Consider the following 20,151-nt stretch of genomic DNA (forward strand, 5'->3'; position numbering starts at 1 on the left):
TTAAATGAAGATTCTTGATGAGTGTAACATCAGGATGAGCTTATATCTTTAGAAACGTCAATAGTTAAAAAAGTACAGTGCAATTCAACAAAAGTCATCATTTAAGAAACCAAAATTTTATTTATTTATAGTTCACAAGTCACGGCAGTCACATAGAGACTGCAAAGCTGCTAGTAATAGTTATTAAATTTTCAAAGTTATAAATAATAACACGGAATAGTGTAAAACAGTAAATTACACCGTTAAATTTACACGAGTGAAAATTTCACACGGAGGAAATTTTACACCGACATTTCACACTTACACGGCGGTGTAAAAGTCCCTGGGTCCAACTTTACACCGAAATTTTTTACAGTATATGTATACAGTAAAATCTCGCTTAAATCAACTTGCCGAGGCTCCAAACTCAGAAGTTGATGTTAGTGAGCGACAAAATAATAAGAGTGTCCGAAAAAGCAATTCAGAAGAGAAGGTCAGTATAATAGATTTTCTTGAAATTGGAAGTAAAAGTTGGATTTAGCAGGAAGGAAACTGTATTTTTCTCAAGAATTTCTGTTTCTTGGATTGAAGTATAATAGACGGTAACATTAATTCCGGATTAAACCAACCTGTTTACCTAAAATATCCTGTTAAATTGAAACTTGTCAGATTTTTGCTAATGCCTTCATCATTAAAAATTTTTAGATACTTTGTAGAATTTGATGGAAGCAAAAATTTTTTGCTTAAATGGAAATTTATTTTTTTTCGACTTTATTTAAAAACATTATAACAAAGAAGAAATTATTTAAAGCAAAAATACTAAGTTTTTAAAAGAAAAGAATTATGTTTGAAGAGAATTGTTCTTGATTGGAGAATTATCGACCGTTGATACAGAGGTCTCAATTCAAGAACTTATAAAGTTTGAAAAAAATTATTCAAGCAAAAGAACCGGTTTTCTTTATGATAATTTTTTAGGTTAAAAATTATTTTCATTTAATAAAGTTTTCTATTAGTGTACGCTATATAAATATAACAACTGAAGTTACAAAAAAATTGATAAATATTTACAATAACAAAGCATACCAATGTAATTTATTCGACCTATGTTTTGAGATAGCCATTTCTTAACCTATCTTTTGAAACTAAACTTATCCTTCCTCTCGTGAATACTATATATGCACGTAAATTTATAACCGCGACGTTGAAATATATTTGTATTTTATATAAATGCTCACAATGTATATAGTATGCGTGATCTCGGTATCTCTGTCTGGCAATCTTAACTAACGCACGTTGCAATCTTTTATTTCTTTTTCTATATAATTTTATTTTTATTTTTCTTTATTAATAAACATCGCATATTTTTATACGTGTAAGCATACTGTGTTCATTATCAACAATACGTGTAATAATGATAAAAAAACAACAATCTTCCTTCTAAATTGTTAGCAGCGGTTCGTACATGGCATGAACCGCAAATTCTAACAGTAAAGTATCTGAATATTAGTTTTTTTGATTTTTTTGTCTACAGGAGTAGAGATTCTTATTAAATTATATATTTTTGTATTTTTTCTATTAGATGGTTGATAGATATCTATTGGTGTGTACAAGATTATTCAAGGTGTAGTAATAGACGGGGCGTGTATACTATACGTATTATCAACAAAAGAGAATACCGAAGCAAATGAAAAAGATATATGTATAAGTGGAGAGAGACTACCGATCGAGCCATTTTCCGGTTGGGGCCGCGTCTGGCCTCGAGCCAGTATTGAATTACCAGAGAAACAAGAGTGGCTTGACCTCTTCGAGGGTCTACAAACTATAGACTATATTCGTATTTTTTACTTTTTTCCTGTATCCTTGTCTTCTTTATCCTACGTGTACAGTACTACGTATATAGCCAAATATCCCAATGAAAACTCAGTCACGATTTTTGTCCGCGGGGTATATATATTAGTATCTATATACCTCAAAAAGCAGTTCTTTGTCTCACTTCGTACGTCGGATAATTGACATCAATTTATTCTCTCAATACCCAGTCTTTACTTTAATATTTAATATATTTATAAAAAATTTATTTCAAATACTTAATAAGAAATATAGATTTTTTAACCAACAATCACTCCCTTTTAAATCGCACTTATAAGTAATAAAATTTTATAGTCATGATCAATGAAAACATGAATAGAAAAAGTTTCATTGAAATTTTTCTTATTCATATTCACTTTTATTGTTAGAAATATATTTTACCCACCAGCAAGTTTGACTTTTTATTTTGAGGTGTAAAATTTAAGAAGTAAAGGAAAAAAGCTTCGTATGAAAATAGTTCAATATTTTTTTATCGCTATTGTCAATTCAATTTCATTCCTTCAATATCAATCGATTTGGTATTGAATTTTTTTTCTACAGCTTGAAGCTAAAAGTATTATGAATTATCCACTGAATTTTAAGCGATGGCATTTATTAATTTATTAATATTCCAAAAATGTCGAGAGTCACGTCCAATGATAATTTAAAAAACAAACGTTCTACAAAATTTTAAGAAAAAATATTACACAGTAAAAAATTTTTCGTCAAATTTAACACAAAAATTTGTGTTGATGATTTTTTTTACACAATTTGTGTTGAATCAACACTCTATTGTGTTGAATCAACATACTAAAATGTTAAATTCTACACAAACATTTTTACACTTTACACAATGACGAAAATTTTTTTACTGTGTACATTTCGACTTATAACTTTTTAGTATCATGGTTAAATTTTTTTCAAACAGTTATATAATTTTTATTAAAGTTTATTTGGCATAGATTTAAAAACCAAGTTTTTAAATTTTAATTTTAAGATTTTGTATGATTTTCAAAAAGTTTTTTTTTTTTTCTTAAAATCATTGAACTTGATCATTTCATATCTTAATTCAATCAATTTGATTTTTCAATTTCTCACTGTCAACAATTGATATAGAGTCGCGATTTTAAATAATTATTATTATTTTATTGTTATTATTATTATTATATTGTTAATTTATAGATAAATGTTTCAAGTTTTTAAATTATCAAAGAAATTAAAAATATTATTATAATAAAAAAAAGATATCAATTAATTGAAAAAATTAATTCCTTTTAATAAAACAATTCCATAAAATAAAATAAAAATTATTCTTCAACAATTAACACAATATACACACATAAAACAGTCGGTCAAAAAACAAATCGCTGTAATTATTCCGCCGAAAACGCCTATTCAGTTTATTAGTGAAAGATAAGATAATAATTAACGAGAGTTATAAAATATAAAATTACACAGAATAGATTATAGAGTTATTGATAAAGATGACACGCGACAATAAAAATTGAGTGAGTTTCTGTTTATCCGAATAATTAAATTAAAATTAAATTCAAATCGTTGATATTAAAATTATTGCAAAGTATACCCAACAAAATAAAATACATTGGTGGGAGTGAGTAAGAAACCGTGGATTGGCACAGACTATAGTTTAATTTAATATAGACGCCGGACTCATGAGCTGAGTTTGTGAGCAATCGAGACAGCAGACAGTGTAGTACTAGCTGGCCGGCCGGATGTTAACAGTTCGTCTGTTAACGGTCAGTCATTCTATCCGGAAGTATTTAATAAATTTTTGATCAATTACCTTAGTATGTTCGGTTCAAATTTTCAAAATACCATTCTAAAGTGATATTTAAATTAATTCTACACTTTAACAACCGAACACGTATCGATTGCGATATTTCTTCACTTATTATTGTCGATCGAAAAAACTACCGAGTAGATTTTGTTTAAAGTGTTGAGAGACCTCGGAGATTGTCGATTGATAGTACATTGTGAAAGTGATCATCGAAAGCGTGAAATTAAAATTTTTCATTTCTCTTAATTATTAATCCAGAGTTGAGATAAAGATGTCAACCTGTTCGCTGATGCCAGTCTCACTCCAGGATATTTTGGTAAATATTTACATTATTTTGCTTCGCTACAACTATTTACTCCGTTTGCTATTTATTAATCGTAGCTTATAGCTTTGAAAAATAAAAATTTATAAAGGTATATAATAGCAGCACAGTAGATAAAAAGTGTTTCAAGTGCGCTGGGATCAGTGTGCTGGCCAACAACCGGTTTATCCACTCAAATGAAAAGTGAAGAGAAGACGGTACTGAAGAAACAAAATGCGTCCTTGCTTTTTGCTCAGTAAAATAAACCACATTAAATACATGCACTTGCATTCTATACACTAGGTATCTGACAATTTAAAGGTATTATACCTTTTTTAAGTAAACAAATTATAAAAAAAAATTCAATAAAAAAATTGCACGTATAGAGAATTAATGGAACTATACGAACCATTTTCTGAATATTTTTTTTACTGTAATTCATTTTATTTTATTTTTTTTTTTTTTAATTAAATTGTCAGGTGTCTTAATTTTAATATCAGTTTTTTAATTATTTGCAAATGATATTAATAATCATTTTAATTATTTATAATGATACAAAAATAAAATGAGATTTATCTTCATGTTTATCGAACATGTGTTTGCAAGTCTGTTGGTGAACTAAACATATATCACATGTATGTATAAGGTTTCGCCAATAAAGTATTAAAACCACGAGAAATGTAAATACTAGTCACGTGACTAGTTGTCGACAAAAGTATGTATATATGTTTGAATATTATATATCATATGGTATTGGAATAGCTATTAAAAGAATATTAAATCGTAACAACTTTGTTACTGACATCGTCAAGCATAATTTAATTATAAATTGCTTTCTCCACACCACTCTTCACTTCAGTTGTATGATTTCTTACCAGATAAAGAAAACATGCGTAGATAATCACAATGATTATGATTATTGAAAACGTGATACATTTTTAATTACATCAAAGAATAATTTTTTTACTTTTAAATTGAATATTAAATATTACGGATTATATTTTTAAAAACAAATAATATTTTTGGCATTATTTATAGAACCCTGATAATTTTAGAACCGCTATATCTCAACGTGAAAATGTTGGCCAACAGTTGTTACAAAATTTTAATATCTTATCACTATTGATAATTACTGTATCGTTAATATGCTTTATATAATTACCAAGTCAAACTTTTAAGAAGAGTTTTGTCATTTAAGATTGTAAACATCTTAGATTAAAAATTTTTATATTATGTATTTGATACTTATCTGTTGATTTAATACACATTTTTCAAAACAATACACAAAAATCTTAAATAATTAATGTAAATTTTTGTTTACTTGTTAATGTAAAAATTTTCATACTCGGTATGTTTATAAATTTTAACAAAGAAATACATAATCAAAAAAAAAATAATTCTGAAAAATTTGTTGAAAATTGCTTAGTCTTGAATATTTTAATGATTTTTGAATACTTTATGGCCACAATAAGGTCTCGCTTCGAAATGATAACACATTACCGAAGAGAATATTTCAAAATTAAGTTACGGGTTACATAAAAAAAAATAAAATTTATCATTGCTAAAACAAATTTAAGAAGTAAACACAAAAAATTTATTGCAAGTAATTTGAAAAATAATCATATAGAATCTACAAATTTTTTAATTCCTATTGAATAGTTCTCAAAGCGATAAAGATTTATTAGCAATTTTGAAATGAAAAAAAAAATTTTTACACAATTAGGGAGAGAATTTAGAAGTAAAAGGATAATAGATCACTTATATCGTACGGACATAAACTGAGACTAGGCTATTTTTTAATGAATGCTACGATACTATTATTGTAAATAAAATATTACTACAAACATAAAAATATCTGAGCGTAGTGTACGAGAATCATGTCTTAAGTCATTAAATCTTTGGCTCGTACTCAGTTTTCAAGTTCCACTCAAAGCGAAACAGGGATTGGATGGTAACAAATAGGAAGAAGCGAATGTCTTTTTAGTGTAGTTGAAATATATTTTTGTCTCTGGCACAGAGCTCAAGACCTATATTATATTCTAGTTCTGTGTACGTTTCTACTTTTGAGGCTTGCTATCACATTTCGCAAGTCCTACTCACACCTGTCGTTTATCGTTCACTCCCCGAATCATAAAATTATATTGTTAATTAATTACTTTCGAGTTAAAATTACTTATTACTAATGTGTTTATCTTCTTATCAATTATAAAAAAAATTCGCAATTTTTATTTTTAGTCACATCAGATTTATTTGCTTATCTTGGAATTTATTTTTAAACAATAAATATTGTCGTACCAATACTCATGACTTAAATTTAAAGTAAATGAAAAAAATAATAATTTGATTTGTGTAATTGTAATCAAATCAAAGAATCAAACTACAAATAAACGTAAAAACATTGCGTAACTTTGGAATGTAGCACGTACGAGAATGCGTGGACTTGGTCTGTCTTTTGTGTTACTTACTTGCACATTCGTTTATCGTTGCTGCTTGGTTGATGTGGACTAAGCATAGTACAATATAGTATTTAGTAGATATTATTAAAAGTTAAATACGTGAAACAAACAAAGAGCTAAGTACTAAGTACTTACGTACGACACATATGACGCTATGGTCATTTGTGTAAGAAAATTGCGCACGCAAAATAATTCTCACCAGACAATCTATTTTCCAGTCAACTGTTCTTCTGCAGTATAATTACATATACACAGATATAAATATATTTATCACACACGTCTGGAACTAAACTTGTAGTTCCAACTTCTAATGCGGTCAGTTTGTGCTCTATATTACTATAAGTACGTGAGATTTATCGTTTCGATTTATTTGTATTGATAGTGCAGTGCTATGACTATTATATTTTTTCTGTAATAGACTGTAGTGTGTGAAGATTAAAAGGAAATAAAATGCCAGATAAAAAGGATAAAATTTATTACCAGACTATGAACAGTGTAAGGGATACTAGGTTTTTTTTTTCCCAATTTTTCAATTACTTTTCTCGGGTAACCTTTTACATTTAAAGAAACGACTTTTATTTTTAAATAATCAATGAAAACAATAAACTAAATACGAGCTTTTCTCAATTTAAAAAATATTTTAACGAAAGTTTTAATTTTTTGATAGTTATTATTTATTTATTTTTATTTTTATATAATTTAATAATAATAATTATAAAAAAAAGTAAAAAATTATAAGTTTTACATTAGAAAAAATTTTGTGAAAAATCGTAACTTTGCTTACATTTTTTATTATTTAAAAGATAAACATTAAAAAAAAAAAACAATCAATGTACAACATACTTCTTTGAATATGAATAGCAATGAATATTATCTAATAGAGATTTAAAACTCGATTACATTCAATAAAAAATGTTTACTAGTTCATGCTCATTTTTAGTAAATAAAAAAAAAAAAAAAAAAAAAAAACGTGGTTTCTTAAATTAACTCCATTATATACAAACATTTATTTCAATTTGGTTGATATAGTAGCGTCTATTATTCACATTGAAGTCTAAATAAATTGGTATTGAATAAAATCTCAACATAATCTTGGCATAGACTTATAATTAAATGCCCTTGCGCGAGTTGATAAATGTATATTTTTTTTTTTCCATCTTTGATTTAAATTTGAAAAACAATAATATTTATTTTAAAATTTATTTATACAGTCGTCGTCATTGATTTGTAACGGTTGGCAATGATTAGAGTAAAATAAAAAATTCTCAATTTGGACATCTCTCACTAAAAATTTCAATTAATAATATGTTTGGAAAATAAAAAAAATAAACGAAACTACAGTCAACGCTCTCTGTATTGGACCTCTCTGTATTTGACCGCTCTCTGTATTTGACCACATTCTTCCTCTGTATTTGACGATTTTACACAGCTCTTATGGACAAGGACGAGTCAAATACAGAGAATGGTCCTGTACGGGCGAGTCAAATACAAAGAGCGTTGACTGTATGAAGAAAATTTACATAAAATAAATAATTGTAAGCTCAGACAAACATAATTATAGAACTTTAACCAAAGAAAAAGTACTATACATAGAGATAATTAAAAATAAAAAATTCCTTTATTGTAAATCACCAGAGAAATAATTTGGATATTTAAAAATATACAAATAAAATATTTCAAATAAATTTGATATTTCAATTAAAAGAAAATCAATTAAATGTCAGTCTCCTGATAATTACAGTCTTCAAAATAAACAATATCAACTAACTATAGCTAAATATAAAGACATTTACTAAAATATTAGATCATATCATTATACAAAATTAAAATTGAAAAGGCCTAAAATTAGAAAATAGTGCATCGAAGCAATTTAAATTTTTTAAAAATGGAAATATTAACAGAAGAAACAAAGGAAATTAAAAAATAATGACAAACCTAAATTCAGACAATCCGAATAAAAGACATCAAGGTTATTTAACATATATACAAATGAACAACTCTGAATATAGAAAAGCTTTACAAATGAACATCTCTAATTATGGACAAGAAATTTCGGAAATCTCTCAATATGGACATCTCTCATTAAAGAAAACAAAAAAAAATACAATATTTATAAATTAAAAAATTAAAAAATAAGTAATCGTTCAAAAAAACACGCTTCTAAATTAACATAAAACCAAACTAAAAAGTAGGAATTTAATTTTTTTTTAGTAATCCAAAATGAAGTTAAAGTGATTAATAAAAAAAAATCATTTTTATGTAAATAAGTGTGGGGATCAGATAAAAACAATTATTCAAGGGCAATAAACTCTGCACCAAAACAACTTTTTCGGAGAACTTTACTGAAAAATTAATTTTTATTAATCATAGGTAATGTACGATTTTTTAATTTTTAGGTAGATTTTTGAGGGGGGGTGGTGCCCATTGAGTATCAGCACCGGCACGTGCCAGAGCCGCGGCTAATTGCGTGGTTGTAATTGCCATTGCGCCGGTACACGATGATCCGTTTTGATGATGCGCTGAATTTGATGATTGAGACGAGTCGCCCGCCATCTCGTCGTCGCTCAAATTGTCCAGGTCGTAGGAGTACGCGGTTGATGCAGCGTTCATCGCTGATGACTAGAGTCAATGACGAGGGTTATTCATGTCAAACTTTTCTTTCTTGACTACTAACGTGATTCTATGATAAAATTCATAAAGATCAGTTCAATAGATAGATTTCTAAAAAATCTACCTAATAATTAAAAAATCGTACATTACCTATGATTAATAAAAATTAATTTTTCAGTAAAGTTCTCCGAAAAAGTTGTCTTGGTGCAGAGTTTATTACTCTTGAATAATTGTTTTTATCTGATCCCCACACTTATTTACATAAAAATGATTTTTTTTATTAATCACTTTAAATTAATTTTGGATTACCAAAAAAAAATTAAATTCCTATTTTTTAGTTTGATTTTATGTTAATTTAGAAGCGTGTTTTTTTGAACGATTACTTATTTTTTAATTTTTTAATTTATAAATATTGTATTTTTTTTTGTTTTCTTTAATGAGAGATGTCCATTATGAGATTTCCGAATTTTCTTGTCCATAATTAGAGATGTTCATTTGTAAAGCTTTTCTATATTCAGAGTTGTTCATTTGTATAGATGTTAAATAACCTTGATGTCTTTTATTCGAATTGTCTGAATTTAGGTTTGTCATTATTTTTTAATTTCCTTTGTTTCTTCTGTTTATAATAATAATGGAGGTTTTACTTGTATCACCTGGGCAGTGTTTTACAAGGGAGGGTGGGGTATTATTTCTCACTTCCCTTTGTTACACAACACACTTTTTTCCCAGCTCTACTTTGTATTTACTTCCATCATTATTATCACTTCATTATACTCACTACTTCTTTTGACCCCACCCCCCTGCATGTCGGGATTTTTTTTCATTCCCAACACACACTTCTTAATGCGGCTGTGGACCGACTTGTGCCTTCTGTACCGCATTTACCCTGGTCCTTACCACTCGGGTATTGGATCAGAAACATGGGGAAACCACAGAGAAAACCCATGTTAGTACAGTCGGAGCTGGGTTAAGTCTACAGTGATTGATAAGAAATTCTTCTTTATCGACCACTGGAGCATTAGGCCCCTATCCTAGTGTGCAGAGATCCCTCGCGCTAGCCAACGCTGACTAGTGATCACTCATTCAAGTTGTTGCTTAAATGGGTGATCACCCAAGTCAGACGTGTGCCGCCCGGCTATCTCTGCCACCTCCAGAGGCTGGCAACATTAACGCACATATTTTTATTTATAATCACTGAAAAATATTGGTGCGTGTCGGGATCGAACCCGGGTCCCACTCTTTCGAAAAGCGGGCACCGAACCGACCGAGCTATCGCCAGCCTCTTCTTCTGTTTATATTTCCATTTTAAAAAAATTTAAATTGCTTCGATGCACTATTTTCTAATTTTAGGCCTTTTCAATTTTAATTTTGTATAATGATATGATCTAATATTTTAGTAAATGTCTTTATATTTAGCTATAGTTATTTGATATTGTTTATTTTGAAGACTGTAATTATCAGAAGACTGATATTTAATTGATTTTCTTTTAATTGAAATATCAAATTTATTTGAAATATTTTATTTGTATATTTTTAAATATCCAAATTATTTCTCTGGTGATTTACAATAAAGGAATTTTTTATTTTTAATTATCTCTATGTCTAGTACTTTTTCTTTGGTTAAAGTTCTATAATTATGTTTGTCTGAGCTTACAATTATTTATTTTATGTAAATTTTCTTCATAGTTTCGTTTATTTTTTTTATTTTCCAAACATATTATTAATTGAAATTTTTAGTGAGAGATGTCCAAATTGAGAGTTTTCCATTTTACTCTAATCATTGTCAACCGTTACAAATCAATGATGACGACTGTATTTTCAATAACCCATAAAGTTTATTTTATTTTTCATATAACCTGCATTGAAAATGTGAGTTTCAATGCCTGTTGAGCCAACCGAAACTAGACAATTTCAAACCAATGTGACTGTGCCGGGCAGGTATCAATTATTTCTTCCCGGCGGACAAAAAATGACGATTTTCTGTCCGCGAGGTGAAGTTGCAGCTTTATTTTCAATCCTATCAATTGTTTGTTTATTTTATACCTTTATAATTGTCATTCTAACCATTAACTGTACTGACGTATTATAATTCTGTTATTAAGCATAAATAAGAATGATAAAAGAAAACTTGTCAATTTACGAGTAATGTTTGGTAAAAAATAAACTATTCATTTCTATTTTATTATAAGTTTCATAATAAAATGGTATTTTCGCTGTTCGTCTGAAACTATCTAGTTCTGGTTGGCTCCAGACATTGAAACTAGCATTTTTAATGCAACTTATATGAAAAATATAATGTGTGACGCGGGATGAAACACGATTTCAGACCGAGTGATGCCAGCCCTCGCTTCGCTCGGGCAGTTTTGTTTCATCCCTAGTCACACGATATACTATTCCGTTACTAATATAGAAAAATAATAAATAGTCGAATAAAATAATTATAATAATTAACAGCAAAAATCTCTGATCGTTGAGTCAACAACAGTGAATGAAGTGGCATCAAAGTTAAAATCTACAAGTACGATGAAGTTCCTCGTCAAGTATTTTGAGTCCTTCACCATCAAATTCACATCGGTGAGCTTTATGAGCACAAAAAGTTTTTGTTTACTCCTCAAAAAACCTGCGAATATATTTGTGCTATCTACAATTTTACTGTAACAATAACTGTTAATAAAGCGTGAATTGTAAATTAGTGTGATAAATTACTTCCTTGATTTAATGTAAGAAAAAAAATTACATTAATACTCAATTTAACAATGCATTTACTGAATTATTACTTTTTTTTATCGACAAAATATTTAACAAAGACATATACTATCGATATTTTTTTACAAACAATACAAACAAGCGCTATAAATATTCATGTTATAATTGAAAATATAAAAAGTGTAGAAAATATAATCACAATATTTAGTTTTTTTTAGCTACTGTTGGTTTTTGTTTATTGTTTTATACGTTGAGCATAAAAAAAGCTTTTAAAACATCGCAATGATATGAAAAGCTTTCGGTAAATTTTTTCATGAAATTATTTGATCCATGAAACTCTTAGGTTGTACACGGGAAAAAATTTCTGGGAAAATTTACGATACAACTATTGTAAAGCTGGACTATACTTTTATTACTATTAATTGTCAAATATTTTAGAAGAAAAAATACTATTTATTCATGAAAAAATACGATATTACTATTGTAAAAAGTAAGAGATGAAAATTTCCAGTGCTGCCTCTGTATCTTTCCAATAGAACTATAGCAAATTTTACAATAGTTGAATTGGAATGTTTCTTAATTAGTGTGAGTGATGGCCGTGCCCAGCGCTAGACTCCGAATTTATGTAAATGTTAAAGGATATGGGTCTTATTTTACCTCGGATAGCGTAGAGGGAGAGTCTCTGGCTGCCAACACAGAGTTTTGGGTTCGATTCCCAGATAGCACGAAAATCTTGGTTTCTTTTTTTGATTACTTTACAGGTACCAATTAGTCCAACCTTCTATCTCTCTAGTTGAATTGTAAAGTTCACAAACACATATTGTATAATTTTCTCTATAGTATTCGACTTTTTAAGACTCTTGCTAGTCTTATTTGCTGGATAAAATTTACAATAGTAGATCGTAAAAATTATTAAATGAGAAGTATAGTCCACCATTACTATTTTATTTAGTAAAAATTATAATAGTAAAATAGTAAAAACTCCTTCAATTTTCTTTCCGTGTACTTTTCGCATCGCTGATATTTCAAAAAGCTTAACGCATGATAGTGCTTTATTATATACTGAAATATGGAAATTTTCAAGTGATGTCGGAAAACGTTGAAAGTTACAAGTAAATAACAAAAAAAAATAAATGTGCCTCTATTTATAATGGATACAACATGAAAAAAATAATTTGTTACAAAAATGAAGCTTAACGTTTGTTGAAATTTATTTAATTATATATACTAACAATGTAACGGTAATTAATTTTATCGCATTTTGCTTGATAACAAGTTATATGTACTTGACATTCATTCACAAGTAGGCTATAGTACAAAGTCATTTGTAACAATTAATAATTTAGTTATTACAGCATTGAGTTTAAATGTTATGATTATTATTATTACTATTATTAAAAATACATATAGTTCACAAAAGATATAGTATAATAGCGTTGGTTTTAACTTTAATAGTCGTTAATGAATCATCAACGACAACAATGTGAATAACTCCATGTACTGTCGATGAATCAAAATTTCAAATCAAAGTTCGCTCAGAATTTCAAACTTAATCATAAATGAGAGTGAGTAGGTGAATGAGTTAACGAGCAAGTGAGAATGGAGTTAACTTTTGTTCGAAACTAATAATGATATAGAATACTGTATATTGAATTGAGGCGCTATTCAATCAAGATCATACCAACACGTTGTATGGAATAGATTGATTAAAAGTCGTTGTCCGTTTATCGGCATATAATCCTATTTATTAATGCCCATCAAATTATGAGTGACATTGGAGATAATTGATCGATTAATGTGCTCATTGATTGTTGGATATTTTATCTTATTGCACCCAAACTAATATTTGGAGAACTTAATTAACAAATATAGCTTTCAGTCAAATAATTATCAAAGTATACTACTTTTATTTCGTATATATTTAATTATTTTTATTCTATATATTTAAATATTTTTATAAAGTGTAAATATTACTATTTAATTTTTGGTGTAAAAGATCAATATTACATAACATGTTCATCTTTATTATTCTAGAATTGACAGATATCTGATGAATATAACGATATTTTTCTAACACACGAATTATATGACAAAAAAATTTTAGAAAAAAATTTCAACTTTGTTCATTTTTTTTGTAATAATATTTTTGATGAAAAAAAAAAATTTCTACAAACATTTTTAACACTTACTTTTTAAAAACATCGATATTCGTTCTCACGATTTATCTCTAGAAAAAGTTTATGCAATCAACGAATCCAATAAAAATTCTAATTATTTTTATTAATATATTCATCCGATAATGAAAATAATTATAAATTATAATGCATAAACGTTTTATCCATATTTTTTAACATAGGAATGTTTACTTATCGATACTATTTGCATGTTCAATTTCTATCTACATACATTTCTACAACAAGAAAACGATCTATTTATATTTTATTTTAATAGCTACAATCAATTATAAATGCACATGATATATTTTTTTTGTTACTTCAGCTTAGTGATTCTGATTAGAAACATGTTGATGTAGGTCGTTAATAATTTAAATAAATCGTTCTAATATTATTAACCTCGGTTGAATTAACTTTATTTAATTATAATAAACTCACGAATTTAATATCCATACTTTAATTTCATTATGAAAATTTCAATCATTTTATACAAAAATTAAAAAATGATTTTTTTCTACGCAATGATATAAAACTTTTTATTACCATGTTTCTTTATGAGTGAAAGTTTTATAGAGTTTTCTTTTTTTACATGAAAATCCTCTCAGCTGTTATTGAATTCATTAATTTAATTTGTAATCAATTAAAATATCCATCATTAGATTATTATTTTTTTTTAGATTAATATAATAAAATTATAGTGATTAAACATTTAATTTCATGAGTTATAGTCTGGTCAAAGTATCGTGAACAATTTTTTCCTTACTTTGTTCATAAAAGAGATAAAATTGATTGACTGAAAACTTACAAAAAACATTAAATAGTTAATTCATTAAACGTTAAATAATATCATTAATTAGTTTACAATCATCGATCAATAAATCATTCAGTCATTAAAATTAAGTATCGAAAAAAAGTAAATATACATATTTATGTATGTTTGTATGCTTTGTTAATTATTGTTTTACATGAAAAGATAAAAAAATGTGTCGGGAGCTTTGAATTGTCTTGTATCGTCTTATCTATTGACCTCGATGACTGCAGTATTGATCAAATAAAAATTTACCGGTACTATATCTATTCTTTTCCGTAAACTCAAAGTAAAATACGATTGTACTTTTATCACCATCAGACAAATATAAAAGTGTGAGAGTGAGAGGTCGCTGATAAAAATAATCAAGCGTCCATAAATTATAAAAAAAGATGATCCATTGCTCAAATGATGCCTGATGATAAAATTCTTGGAACAATGGAAAATACTGTTTATCGAGCAATTATTGATGCACGCAGTTTCCCAGATAATTTTATTCGAACATACTGAATCTACGGTATTATATCAGGATCAGGATTATAACATTTTATAGGATTGGGCATTAGCAATTGATCTTTTTACCCCTTATCTCATCAATTTGCTTCATGATAAATTTTAAAAACTAATTGAATTATTAATTCTTGATTAAAAATAATCGTTGACATTTCAGCACCCAGTCATCTACAAAAGTTAAATCAACTTGAAATTTGATTGTAATGCGTTAAAGTTTATTGATGCGATTAAAGTAATTGACTCATTGACAGGCTGATAAAAAATTTTATATATTTTACGAGGTTTTTTTTTTTATATGAAAGTTAGTTTTATTTAGATTTTTAACTTTATGATCATGATGATGAGTTAAAGCCATTAAATTTTCTTATGTATTGTATTATTATAACCATTATTATTTTTATTTTTATTTTTATTTTTACTGCCTATAACTTAGCAAACAAAAAAGAAAACAAAAATAAAGAAAATAATGTCATAATTGGCCTAAACAAGAAAACCAATAAAAAGCGATGATAAAAATCTACTGAGTTGTTGAACGACGATACTTTAGTGGGTCGTAACTACTGTCAACTCTGCTTCAACTGTCACTATTTATCGCAGTGTACGCATGTGTATTCTTTAAGGTATTTTTAATTAAACATTCCTCCGTATTTTTCAAAAAGAAACTTCGTGCAAAGAGAAAATTAATTAAAAGGGAAATTTGTAGCCAATATAGTCGTAACCATAAAAAACTTTAATTAAACAAGAAAAATTTTTTTACTCTGTTACAGGTGAGTAGGAGATCGAAAGAACGTGCGTCTATCCACCAAGATAAAGGGAGGGTGAGTCGTAATTTTGCGTTTGAAAGTAGTTGATGCATCAGCAATTATTAATTAGTTGTTCTTAAGTAGAGGTTTTTAATGATTCATAAGGTATGATGCATTTCGTTTTTTTAGATTCAGAAAAGTTTTTGTAAAATATTATAAAATATGACTGATTAGAATAATTTAAAAGTAGGGTAAATAAGACACACCCTAATTTTTATCATTTGTTATTTTAGTGTTTTTTATCCTTTTGCTCTTTAGAAAGTTTCGATGTAAGTGAGAATGCATAGAAATAGTGTCGATGAATCACAAATGAAACAATGCATTACTATCTATAGTTGTACACTATAATAAAATATATGCATACATTTTTTTTCGGTTCTTTGATAATAGTATTCTATAGATGTGGGTGAGAGACGGATTTATTAAATTTAATGTTCTACTTCTATTCTAGTTATAATCATTTTATCTTTTCCCTTTTTCTCTATTATCTACTCACGACAGAGAAAATTCTTTAGTTTCAAATCATATACCCTGTAAAAGCATGAATTATTTTACAAAATAAATTTATGACGTGTGAAATACTTTTCATATATATATATTGAATTATTAATTACTTAATTATAGAGTTGAGTTCTTGATGAACATGAAAAGAAAATCAAAAATAAGTAAAAATTTATTGAGAAATTACGCTAAAGTGCTTTTTTTTTTAATTTTGAAAAGAAAATAGCTAAGTTAAAAAATTTGATTTATTCTTTATCGAATCTTTTGCACTGTTTATTACTGTTTTCGATCTACTACGTCATTATAAAAAATAATTCCATTATAGAAATTCTTGATTAAAAAGCAATAAAATTGTGAAAAAACAAATCAAAATTTTTAACGAAAAAAGAAAAATCAATTAAGAACGTTTAGAGAATAAAAAGATTTATTATTGCGCGAGTTCAATTAAATTTTGAAAGGAAAAGTACCTTCGCTGCTACTAATCTATCCCTTTAACTAAATGTAATTTTACACTAAAAGTGCAAGTATAATTTATACAGCATCCGGTAATTTTTTAAGTCCAATAACCTATATTCTTCTTCACTCATGCGCATTAATTTCATCACGCTTAGTAGAGATGAAGAGAAAATTTTACCGTAATAAAAGAAGCTTCACGGTATGTGGCGTAAAATATTCAAATTTCACTTTTGAATACGTTAGCAACACTATACAAAAACTTTTAATTTTTAATTATAAAATGACTTTAATAAAAATAGTTATACAAAATTTAATCGTTGCACCACTGAATATTTTATTTCTCAAAATAGAGAATAAATTACGTTCATTTTAAAAGAAAAATATTTTATATAATCATTATGGCAGTTTTTAATGATCAAATCTTATTTTTGGATACGAATTTCATTTTTTTTAATCTCATAGCTGATATTTTTATTTCTCGATTATATGTGTTGTATAAAAATAAAATTAATCTACCAATATTATTTTAACACATTTTATTCGTTGAAAATAATAAAAAAATGTTCTCATGCATATTGTGCCAAAAATATACATCATTCAAAGTATTTTAAGAATAGAATTAGATTTTATAAAATACTTATTGAAATTATGAAATGATACATCAACAATAGATGTCTTGACGCCAATGACTTTTTAGAATAGAAGCAGCGTCCGAAATAAAAACTAGTATTATATCTAAGTATATAATAATAAAATCTTCAATAATAAATAATTTATTCATTCACATATAAATCTCATTTACTATAGATACAGCTATAGTATATACCGCAACTGGTCCATTCACGTTTTAATTATTGACGTTTTAAACCGTGCAACTTGCAACAAAAAGACGTATATAATAAATTTATCACCTGATTAAATAAAAAGAGTAGAGTGACACGTTGATGTCGGAGACTCTCGCTTATTACGTCATTATTTTCATTCATATAATCTCTTGTCTCTATAATCTTGTATTGTCTCTTTCATTTCATTTGTGTGAATCATCCTGTAATGCTACCTTGATCAGCTTCAATTTAAACCTGGCAATCTTTATACATTCGCACGATGACTAGTTCTATTTTCTTAAAAAAACAATTCATCACTGATCATTATCATTTCAGGTTATTAATCATTTTGTTTTTACACAGATTGAGATAATTAAGTTTTATTTTTTTGTAACTAGTCTATTTTAAAATTTGACTTGTTACTAATTTGTTCAACATAAAAAATGTAAACATATATCAAATATTAGTCCAAGGTCGGCAATATGTTGAAATATTTTTTTGTCGTAATTTTTTACTCGCGTGCATTGGTATATTGGGCCTTGGTATAATGACAAAGAGATGATGTTCAAAAATATAAAAATTGAACTAGTACATGGTTAATAGTTGCAACAGTAGTTTTAGTAAATTTACATATTATAGGAAAATGTAGGGCAGTAGAAAGTGATTTAAAATAATTAACTTTAACGACAAGCTGTGGAGTTAAATGACTTCATGTCTATTTACTAGGAGAAGTTATACACTGGCATGACGCATGTCTAATATAATATAATATGAAAACTCGCGAATAGGATGAATAATAATTTAATGAAGATTAAAATTAGCGAAAGCTGTATGTTTACGACAGTTGTAGTTATTTTTATATAAACTTATAAATACACATTTATTAAGAATAACTTTCAATTTTGTGATAAAGTATAAACAAATTAAAATTAAATAAAGAGATAGTTTAATTTAAAGATGTGTATTATCACCATCTTGCATTAAAATTTATAATTATACATGTAACTGTATTTTTTATTTTATAAATCTTTAATAGTTATTGTCAAATAACGCTGTAGCGTTATATTTATAATATCATAAATTACTGTTATTATTGTTATTATTTTCACGGTTCAGTATGCATTTCTCTTGTACACGTTTCCCCCGAAGAATTTTTATACGGCTGGCAATTATTCGGATGTGTTCCAAAACGACGACCCACTTTGTTGCTTTTTTGTATCGCCGTATATTTGTGTGTACAGCCTCTCGGTTAAAGATAAAAAAAAATAAATAAATAAATTACCGATGCAATAAGTTCCAAGATCTTTCTCTTGTGCAAATAAATTTATATTGTTCATAAAATAAATTTTCTTAAATTAAACCTAATTTAGTTAACTTACAAGTCTTACTGTTTTTTGATTAACAATAAAAGTGTTACCTGGGAATAATAATAAAATTTATGTAAACTTTACCCAGAAAACGTGATAATAAAAATTAAATCCTTAGTGCCAGGTCAGAATACAAACATAAAAAATATATGTGATTCATAGAATACAGAGTCATAGAATACCGTTTCGAACATAATCAATTCATGGTCGACGAGTCATGGTTTATATTTCCGGCAACTTTTTCTGGTCGTTCACTCAATTATTAATAGTCTCCCTATTCAATTATCACCATTAATCTTGATTTTTAGTTTTGTTTTAGAACTATGATATCAATCGGAATAAATGAATAAGTAACCGACAAACAACAAACAAACTATACATTCGCACTTCAATCAAATATAATTGAAGTGACCTCAATCTTAAGAATATTTAAGATTCTTAAACTTTGCATACCTTTATTTATAAGCTAAATTGGCGATAATGATTTAATCTATGGACTGAAAAAAAAAAAAAAATTAACTTGAGTTTGGAAAATAATTCTTGGACCAAAAAAATCATTTTGAAGAGTTGAATTGTCTCGAATCATCCAGAAAAAATCTTAAACTAAGAAATTTTTCTTGGTTTAAGTGAATTTCACTTGATTCAAGAATTTTTCATTTTAATTTGAGACAAAGAAATCTTTCAAAATGATTTTTTTAGGTCAATAATTGTTGTCTTTAATTAATTTAATTTTTTTAAAGTGTGTCTATAATTAATGAACTACGGTCATGAAAAAATCAAATTTTTCATAAGCATACACGGAAAGAAAATTGAAGGAATTTTTACGATCTACTATTGTAAATTTTATCCAACAAACAAGGCTAGCAAGAAACTTTAAAAGTCGAATAATATAGAGCAAATTACAGTCAACGCTTTCTGTATTTGACTCGCCCGTACAGGACCATCCTCTGTATTTGACTCGTCCTTGTCCATAAGAGCTGTGTAAAATCGTCAAATACAGAGAAAGA

General features: G+C 27.2%; 1 protein-coding gene across 2 annotated transcripts in view; it reads left to right on the plus strand.

Moving 5' to 3' along the window:
• The window catches only part of LOC123258502 (probable serine/threonine-protein kinase dyrk2), a 113,872-nt gene that overhangs the window by 41,460 nt on the left and 52,261 nt on the right, over positions 1-20,151 (plus strand). The window contains exon 2 of one of the 2 annotated variants that reach the window (XM_044718551.1): positions 15,961-16,011. The exons of the other annotated variant lie outside the window; for it this stretch is intronic. Within the exon in view, the coding sequence (XP_044574486.1) occupies positions 15,961-16,011 (51 nt within the window). The remainder of the gene's footprint in view (positions 1-15,960; positions 16,012-20,151) is intronic. 2 annotated transcript variants of the gene reach the window in all.

Source organism: Cotesia glomerata, linkage group LG2 (genome assembly GCF_020080835.1).
Source record: "Cotesia glomerata isolate CgM1 linkage group LG2, MPM_Cglom_v2.3, whole genome shotgun sequence".
NCBI classification, from domain to species: Eukaryota; Metazoa; Arthropoda; class Insecta; order Hymenoptera; family Braconidae; genus Cotesia; species Cotesia glomerata.